The 9,766-nt window shown below is 47.7% G+C and overlaps 1 protein-coding gene across 1 annotated transcript; it reads left to right on the top strand.

The window, feature by feature from the left end:
• Nucleotides 1-939: 939 nt before the first annotated feature.
• On the top strand, nt 940-1,713 carry LOC131571822 (olfactory receptor 14J1-like; the record flags this gene model as incomplete). The annotated part of the gene is made up of 1 exon (XM_058824589.1): nt 940-1,713. A coding segment is annotated over one exon (774 nt), but the record flags the coding sequence as incomplete, so codon positions are not given.
• Between the last annotated feature and the right edge of the window lie 8,053 nt (nt 1,714-9,766).

Here is a 9,766-nt window from a genome sequence, read left to right as displayed (position 1 = left end):
CTGCAGCCCTGGGCCCAGTTCCCTCTACAGAGTGCAGGATTGGGAGCAGCTGCCCAGCCGTGGGGGCTCTGGCAGGGGACACAGCTGGCTCAGGGTGACGCTGTCCCCAGTGCCCAGCTCTGGGCAATGCTGTCACTGCAGCCAGGGAAGGAGCTGCATCTCCCTTAATCCAATGCCAGCATAAGGACACTTGGAAGTGTCCCTGAGATTTCAGTCCAGGCTGGGAGCTCCAATCCAGGGCACAAACCTGTCCTGGAGAATCTCTAAGTTATAAGATTGGTGGGGAAAGGCAGAGGTGTTGTGACACTGAAAATGCTGCTGAGTTTGTGAAATGAGCAAAGAGAGCCCTTGGCCACAAATGTGGACCTGGGCTGTGGGGGATCCATCTGCTCTCAGCAGTAATTAAGGCATTTTTGGGAAAAAACATGGGAAGTTGATCACCCTCCACCTGATAAAGTTTAAACCCCTGAGAAAATCTGAACAGATCAGAATGACAGACCACCTCCCCTTAGTCTCAACTCATCACTTTGTCTCAGAGAAATCACTCTATTTTCCCCGGGGACAGCAAAAATGCTGAGGGTTTATGATATCCAAGAATACCCGGACAGAATGGAGGGAGCTTAAAAAGAAAACTGCAGAACTCTTGAACACAAAAGGAGGCCTGTGTCTGTTACAGGGGACAGTGTATGGGAAATTTCTTTGATTTTGCTTACAGGTGTCTCCTCTATCTCTACAATGTCTTTTTCTCCATGAATAGGTCCCCATGCCAAGGATCAGCAAATGTCCAACAGCAGCTCCATCAGCCACTTCCTCCTGCTGGCATTGGCAGACACGCGGCAGCTGCAGCTCCTGCACTTCTGCCTCTTGCTGGGCATCTCCCTGGCTGCCCTCCTGGGCAACGGCCTCATCATCAGCGCCGTAGCCTGCGGCCACCACCTACACACGCCCATGTTCTTCTTCCTGCTCAACCTGGCCCTCACTGACCTGGGCTCCATCTGCACCACTGTCCCCAAAGCCATGCACAATTCCCTCTGGGACACCAGGGATATCTCCTACACAGGATGTGCTGCTCAGGTCTTTTTCTTTCTCTTCTTTATCATAGCAGAGCTTTCCCTTCTGACCATCATGTGCTATGACCGCTACGTGTCCATCTGCAAACCCCTGCACTATGGGACCCTCCTGGGCAGCAGAGCTTGTGCCCACATGGCAGCAGCTGCCTGGGCCAGTGCCTTTCTAACTGCTCTCATGCACACAGCCAATACATTTTCCCTGCCTCTGTGCCATGGCAATGTCCTGGGCCAGTTCTTCTGTGAAGTGCCCCAGATCCTCAAACTCTCCTGCTCCAAACCCTACCTCAGGGAACTTGGGGTTTCTGTTTTCGCTGCCTCCTTTGCTTTTTGTTGTTTTGTGTTCATTGTTTTCTCCTATGTTGAGATCCTCAGGGGTGTGCTGAGGATCCCCTCTGAGCAGGGACGGCACAAAGCCTTTTCCACCTGTCTCCCTCACCTTGTTGTTGTCTCCCTGTTTATCAGCACTGGTATATATTCTTACCTAAAGCCCCCCTCCATGTCCTCTCCATCCCTGGATCTGACCCTGTCAGCTCTGTATTCGGTAGTTACTCCAGCCCTGAACCCCGTCATCTACAGCCTGAGGAACCAGGAGCTCAAGGCTGCCGTGTGGAGACTGATGGCTGGATGCATTCAGAAAGACTAAATTAGATGACAGTTTTTGCAAATCACTTGTAATAAAAGTCATCCTAGCTCTTGTTGGTTTCCTTGCTGGTGTTTTTTTCCCTTGAATATAGTTTTTTCATATTTTCCAAAAGAAAAGTCACAGTTCGTTCCATTTCACATTTTGCGTATCTCAGGAGTTCCTGTGGCCACAGACTGTGTCAAGGAGGGGCTGCAATCTTGGTGGCTTTAAATGAACTAAAGAATCTCTGCAGCAAAGTCTTCTGCAGAGATGCCCTTTTCTTGCCTTCTCTGGAGCTGCAGCAGCAATGTCTGTGTGCAGAGCTGGGGGCAGATCAGTGCTGGCCCAGCAGCTCTGCCCAGCAGCAGCAGCATTTGGTGTTGCCAGTGCTGCTGCTGTGGCCCTGCCCTGCTGCCCTGGTGTTGCTGCAGGGCCTGAGTGCTCTCGGGGCTGGGCACAGCCCTGGGGGTGGCAGTGCCGGGGCTGCGGCAGGGACAGGCCATGGGCACTGCTGGGGCAGCGCTGACGCCTCAGGCCAGGCCCTGGGGGCTCCAGGCTCCTTGCCCAGGCTCTCTCAAGAACACACCCAGGCCAATGCTCAGCACAGAAAAGCCCAGTGAGCAGCCCCAGGCTGGCCATGGGCAGGCTGGGGGCAAACAGCATGGCTGGGGCTCTGCAAGGTCTCTGGGGCAGACGGGAAGGAGCAGCAGAGCAGGGGCTGATCCATCCCCAGAGCGCTGCACAGCCCAGGGCAGCGTCCCAGAGCATCCTGATGGAGCTACCAACAACATCCCCCCTCTGCAGCCCTGGCCTCTCCCCCAGCTCACACAGGTGCTCCATCCTTGCAGGCACAGACACGGCAGCACTGGCTCAGCAGCCCCTGTTTGCATTGCACAGAGCAGGGGGAGCACCTCCATGCTGTAGCTGTGGGGACATGAACCTGAGGGAGCACAAATGCCATCAGCGCCTGGTGGAGAACACCTGTCCTGAGGGCAACCTGTCCTAATATTAAAAATTTTGACAAACATTGTGTTAAGCAGCTCAGTCTTTTCCTTATCTTTAGTTTCTACATTCTCCACTGCATCCAGTGAAGAGTAGAGATTCTTATCTCATGTTTTGCTGTAAATTTATTTGTAGAAATATTTTCTATTATTTTTCACAGAAGTGGTCATGTTAAGCTCAATTTTAGCTTTCACTCTTCAACTTTTCTTTCTGCATGACCTAACAACATTCTTAAATACTTCCTAAGTTGACTGACCTTCTCTCCAAAGTTGATGCATCCTCTTCTTTCCCTTGAATGCTTGCAAAAGCTCCATGGGCAGCCAGGACAGTAATTTTCCTCAATAGCTCATCTTTTGGCACACTAGGACAGGCTGCTCCTTCCCCCTTAAGATTACTATCTTGAAATGTGTCCATCCTTTTTGGACCCCTTTGTTTTTAGGGCCTGTTTCCCTTAAAAGAATCAGTACATGATTTGGTACTCCCCAAAACTACATCCTAAATAGGCCAAAGTCTGCCCTTCCTAATTCCAGTGCAGAAGTTTTTTTGCTGCCCCTCCTTGCACAGGACATTGAACACTTCATTATTTCAGGGTCACTATGCTCCAGGCTGCCTCCAAGCCCCACATCTGCCACCAGCCCTTCTCTGTTTGTGAACAGCAGCAGACAGAGCTTTCCTTGGCAGTGAGGTTGTCACCAAAAATTTAGTAAAACAGAAAACTCCTTAACCCCAATGCAGCATTAAGGAGCAGCATTCTTTATTCAGGGGGATGCACGGAGGATAGCTCCTTCCAAAGCCGTGCAGGCTGAGCACAGGAAAGTTTCTTTTTATTTTCTGTATATTGCACACATATTCGTTGATTTTCCCTGACTGAACACACATATGATAATCATTTCCCAAAAATCATTAGCACATTTCTCCTCCCCTTTTTGCATGTGTTCTTCTCTCCTGGGGGTCTCTCTGGTGGTTTCTGGTGGTTGTGGACCCCAGTGTTCCAGTAGGTCTGGCTAAGCTGGGAGGACACTGAGGCTGCTGAACTTCCAGTTCCCCTTCTCATACAATGGGCATTGTGTGGTTTCCACAGGCCTGGGGTTTTGGAGAACAAGCTCCAGGTGTCAGCTCACCTGGTAGAGACAATTTATCATCTGGTAGCGTGAGGTCACAGAGTGGGCTTTGACATCACAGAGGGGGTTATGTGAGGTGTTTGAGCAGCTATGACATCATATAATGCCTCTGTGACATCACAGAGCCACCTGTGACATCACATAGTTGGCTGTGACCAGCTGTGACCAACCATCAGAGATCATCTGTGTGACATTGGAGAATGGGCTGTGACATCACAGAGTTGGCTGTGACATCAGAGACCAGCTGTGTGACATCCCGGCAGGGCTGTGTTATGTCACTGGGTTGGTCACTCCGCCCCAGCTCCCCCTCACAGTTTCTCCCAACAAGTCCAATGCTGTTCATGCCCAGCAGGGTCCCTGTCCCCCGGGATCCCCCCGGCCCAGCTGGAACCACAGCCTCCACCAAAGGATGTTCCACAGGATCCACCCCAGAGCCTGACATGGGGACAAGGGGCCAGGGCTGTGTGACCAGGACATCAAGACAGGGATTATCCAGGTCATTCTAACCTAGTTTGGGTTGCCCAGGGCAGGAAAGATGTCTGGCAGCTGGAGCACGGTCTGGGAAGGGCCTCCAAGGTGGGGCTGGAGCCCTTGGTCTGTGAGCAGAGGCTGAGGGAGCTGGGCTTGTCCAGCCTGGAGCAGGGAGGGCTGAGGGGCTCCTCATGCCAGCCTGGCAGTGCCAGCAAGGAGGGGATGGAGAACACAGAGCCAGGCTCTTCACATGGGGGCCTGGGGGGAGACAAAACCAATGGGTGGAAGGGGAAAGAGGGGAGATCAGCCAGGGCATGAGGAGATGAAATGAGTCAGGCTGCTTTCAGCATTTCCTCAACACCAAGAGCAGCCTGACTTCCCTTCTCCATCCACCAGTGACAGCTTTGCAAATCAGGAATTGTTTGAGCTGTTTTTCACCCACTCCAGGATGAGCATCCTGATACAAGAACTTAAATGTGTTTATATCTATCACAGAACCACATTTGTCTAAAATTACTTTTTAGTATGGAAATCACTTATGGATGGCGGACTCATCAGGTACTGCTGGGACACTATGCATAGCTCAGGGAAGAGCGTGATTGTTATTAAATTGTGTCCTGTTCAAGTGTGGCCTGTTGGCCATGAAAAGAAACTTTCTATGACTCTGAGTCTCACCATTTCCTGATCCCTCAAAAGAAAAAACCTGGTGAGTTGTGGCTCCCTCTCCAGTGGTGGCACTTTGACATCCCTCCATAGCCAGAGCAGAGCTCCCTTGTCCCACAAAGTCCCTGGCAATGCAGGGATGAAGGAAACAGGACAGGCTGTGGGGATCAGGGGCAGGGCAGAGCCAGGGAGAAGAATGACTTTTGCATTTGATGGAGCTCTGACTTGCCTTGGCTTTGTTGGCTGACAATAAATGAACATCCCTCTGTGTCTCATACAGCTCCTTCTCCAAGGAAAGCAGGTGGGAGTTGGAGCCAAGGAGCTGAAAGTTGCAGGTGCAGCGTGGGCTGGAGGGAGCTCAGATTTGCACAAGGCTGCTCTGAGTGCCAAGGCTTGGATGGAGCGAATGGTGGGGTGGGGTAAGGACAGAGTCTGATTGATTGTCAGCCATGAAGGGTCTTGATTTCATATCTATTCAAACTGCATGAGGAGGCACTTGGATTCACTGTCAGCTGGAGATTGGACGTATCAATTAATTGACAGGGAAAAAACTAAATTTGACCTAAGTAATCATTTCTCACTGTCTTTTTAAAGAGAATCTATTCAACTTGAATAGACCACTGGAATTTGTCTAATTAACCACAAAAGATTTGAAAATTAAATCAAATGATTCCCAGAGGCTTGGCTTGTTAAGGTGTTCTGAATGTTAATGAGCCCTGGGACACTGAATTCCTGCACTCAAGAGCTGAAGGCTGAACAAGCTTCTGGAGCAGGAAAATTCAGCAGCAGCCTCCAAGGTGCTGAGGATGTCAGCAGCCCCCACTGAGGCCATCCCTGCCCAGAGACCGTGGGGGAATGGGCAGACAAGGAGAGCGTCCCTGGGGCTGGGGCAGCACAACTCAGAGGCACCAGCGGCTCCAGCTGGGAAATGGAGTGTGGAATGTGGCTGGGAAAGCCCTGCCTGGGCTGTGCCAAGCAGGACACACAAGCCCTGACTCCCATTCCCCAAAAAACTCTCTCAAGGAAACATTTAAAAGGAATTACAATTGTTTGTGTACTCTGAGTTGGACTCCCTGAAGAAATACCAATAAAGATTCTCAGGAGCCCAAACCAACCAAACAGCCTTTACTGGCAGCTTTAGAAAATGAGAGAAACTTTGGCAAAGGGTTAATGATAACATTGTAGTGGTTTTGGTTTGTTAATTTAAGATTTTTCCCATCTTGAGATTTCTTAATTAATGGATTAATGAGTGTGGTCGGTTTTAGTGTCGGTTAGTTATTTATGTGTTTATTTTGTTATGAGATAGGATTACGAGAAAGGTAAAGTAGACTTAAAATTTTAAAAGGGTATAAAGAAAGTTTTATTAAAAGCAAATAAAAGAAAAAAGGTAGTAAGAATTAAAATAAATTCTTTAGAACACTTTTTTTTTCTTTAAATTTTTTTTTTTAACCTGACAATATAAAGAAACCAAACTTAAAATTTCTAGTGGTTTACTATTTCTAGAATTCTCTTTTTTTTTAGTTTTAGGGTGATAAGTTTTTCTTGTTAAGATTATGGAGGTTTTTTACAGGAGGAAATTTTTTTTTTTGTGGTACTTAATTTTGTCATGGATAACAGTTGTCTGGGGAACTTCGTTATTGTGAAGTTGTCTTTATAGCTACAAGCTTTTTTACAGCTTGTTGATGGGCCATGTTGATATGTGAGGTATTGTTTTAAAGATGAGTTATAATAAAGTTTTTATTATTTACTTTATAAATTATTTTTATCTCTGGGAATAGAGATCTTCTCTTGGGGATACTGAATTACTTTTTTTTTCCTGTTTAAACTTCTCATGAAATTGCAGGTTTTTTGGAATTTGTTTATTTTAGCATGGAGGTTTTTGGTTGATACACATTTGAATTTTTAAAATAGTTTTGTGAAGAAAAAGAGTTTTTTCTTTAAAGTTTATAGGAGGATTTTAGTTTTAAGTTTAAGGTATTTTTTTCTTTTTTTTTAAATTAGGATTTCATTTCTTCTTTACTGACTTGATGGTTTTATTTTTTTTTTATATGCTTGCATTTTGTTTTTTCTTTAACTCGAGGGAGGATTGAAGTATTGAAAGGACTAACATCTGACCTGCCTGTAACTTGTGGTGGAAGTCATGGTTGTGTTGTGCTACAATTGGTTTTATGGATTTTTTATGTTTAAGTTTTTAGTTGCAAGGTTATTTTGTATGGGTTGTAGGTTGTAGGAGTTTTTTGTTTTAGTTGTGTTGGGGGGAGGGCACTTGGTAAGATTTCAATAGCTGTGTCTTGCTTTGTTCTGGTTGGGGTTTTGTAGCCTCTTGTTTTCCTGTTTGGGAGTTGTTGGGGTTTGGTTTGGTTAGAATGGGGCCAATGTGGAGAGGGGCAGCCTGGGGAGGGGAGCAGGGGCTCAGCCCATGGTAGAGTTGCTTGGTTTGGTTTGGTTTGGTTTGGTTTGGTTTGGTTTGGTTTGGTTTGGTTGAGATGGAGGCCAGGGCCAGGGCCCACTTCTTCTTCGTTGACTGGAAAAGAAAGAGGAGGTTCCTGGGCTTTTCCATCATTAACACTTGTGTTTCATAGAGACGTGTTCAGTATCTTAGTGGTTTAACAGATTGTCACTTACACGAAAAGTTTTACTTTTTAAAATTCTTCTCATGTCAAACTACAACAGACATTAAGTCAACATAAAACACTTCTCAAAGCATTGACTTGGCCCATTCAACTTCACAAACTCTATGCCTGTTCAATTTAATGTTAATCAAAATTTGCAAGAGAAACAGAAGAAGAAGACACAGAAAGAGAGCAAGGCAAAAAGATGCAGAGAAGCACACACACAGTTACCAACTCCTGGATTCCAGCACTGTTCAGGTGGAAATTCCAAGAGGAGGTAGGTCAAGATGTGTGCTTGCCTTGCGGTCAGCCTTCAATACCCCTTGGTCTCCCTGGGCCCTTCCCCCAGGTGGACCTTGGGCTTATTTGGTCCCTGAGGAGCTGGGCTGGGGCTGCAGAGGTGGCTGTGGAGCATTGCCTGTGCTGTGCCAGGGACTGGCAGCCACTGCTGGGCTGGGATAGAGGCTCTGGGGAGTTTGGGGTTCCAGGGCAGGGCAAGGCTGGACCTGCCCCTTCCTCCCTCACACATGAAATGTTTTGAGCCAAAAATCTCCTCCAGTCTGTCACAACAGGCAATGTTGGATGTGGAACCCCAGTTCTGGCCATGGGCTCCTGAAAGAGAACGGCAGTTCTTTTCCATAGGAAGGAAAGCACAGAGCCCCAGTGTTTGGAAGGCTGGTGAGAGCCTCACAAGGCCAAGGCCAGCCAGACTTGACAGGAATGGTAGATTTTGTCTGGGAGCAGTCTTTGGATTTAGGGAATTTTGGAGGTGAAAACACAATCTCGGCCATGGACATCTGGAGAAGCAGGACAGTCCTTTCTCATAGGAAGGAAAGCGCAGAGATTTCCCCAATGTTTTGGGGACAGATGGGAAGTGACCCTTGAGAAACCACTGCAGCCAGATTTGTACTGGCAATATTCCTATGGGAACAATCCCTGGATATAAGGAAATTTGGAGGAGAAATCCCAAATCTGACCATGGGTTCCTGGAGGAGAAGGAGAGTTCTTTGCCATGTGAAGGAAAGCATGGAGTCCCCGTGCTTCAGCAGCAGATGAGAAGAGATCCTCAACATGCCAGGGTCAGCTGGACCAGTCAGGTGGCCCCTGGGAGGCCAAACCAACCAGACCTGTTCTTTGTTCCTTTGGTTTTATGGGGCCCCACACTGCCACAATGGTGCCTTGCATCTATGGGGTCCCACAGTGCCATAATGGTGACCTGTTTCTATGGTGTCCAGCAGTGTCACAATGGTCCCTTGATTACAAGAAGACCTGCAGTGTCACAATAGACCCTTGGTTCAATGGAGTCCCAGAGTGTCACAATGGCCCCTAGGTTCCAGAAGGCCCCACAGTGTCACAATGATCCCACTGATTCCATCAGGCCTTGCAGTGTCACAATGGTCTCCGTGGTTCCCCAGGTCCCACAATGTCATGTGACTCTTCTTTTCCATGAGCCTTGCAATGTCACAATGGACCTTCGGACCCTGGGGGTTTGCAGTGTCACAATGATCTCTTTGGTTCCACCATGTCACAATGGACCATTGATGATAGGAGGCCACTCTGTGTCACCCTGGAGCTTTGGTTCCATGCAGGCCTGCAGTGTCACAATGAACCCTTGGTTCAATGGAGTTCCACAATGTCACCATGGCCTCGAGGTTCTGTGAAGCCCTGCAGTGTCACAAGGTCTCCTTTGGTGGCCCATTGTCACAATGGACCACTGATGACACGAGGCCCTGCAATGTCACAATGGACCTTTGGTTCCATGCAGCCCTGCAGTGTCACACAGGACGTTTGGTTTCACAAGGCCCCACAGCATCACAATGGTGCTCTTGGTTTATGGGGACCCCCAGGGTCACAATGGTCTCACTGGTTCCATGAGGCCCTGCAGTGTCACAATGCTTTGCTTATTCCATGGGGCCTCATAGTGTCACAATGATCTCCATGATTTCATGAGTCCCCTCAGTGTCACAATGGCCCCTTGGTTCCATGAGGCTGTCAAGTGTCTAAGTGAAGTTAAATGCTGCTAAGAGTTTTTTTTTTTTCTAAGTTTTAAAGTTTAATATAAGTTATAACCTAAGTTAAATATTGTTAAGTGTTAGTCCTCTTTTAAATTGCTAAGTCATAGGTTATAATTTAAGTTAAATACTGTTTAGCAGCATTTAACTTCTCTTAGACCTTGTGACTTAACCTTACCTACACGCCTGACTG

Source organism: Ammospiza caudacuta, unplaced genomic scaffold (genome assembly GCF_027887145.1).
Source record: "Ammospiza caudacuta isolate bAmmCau1 unplaced genomic scaffold, bAmmCau1.pri scaffold_39, whole genome shotgun sequence".
In the NCBI taxonomy this organism is placed as follows: domain Eukaryota; kingdom Metazoa; phylum Chordata; class Aves; order Passeriformes; family Passerellidae; genus Ammospiza; species Ammospiza caudacuta.
This window is presented reverse-complemented; position numbering and strand designations above follow the sequence as displayed.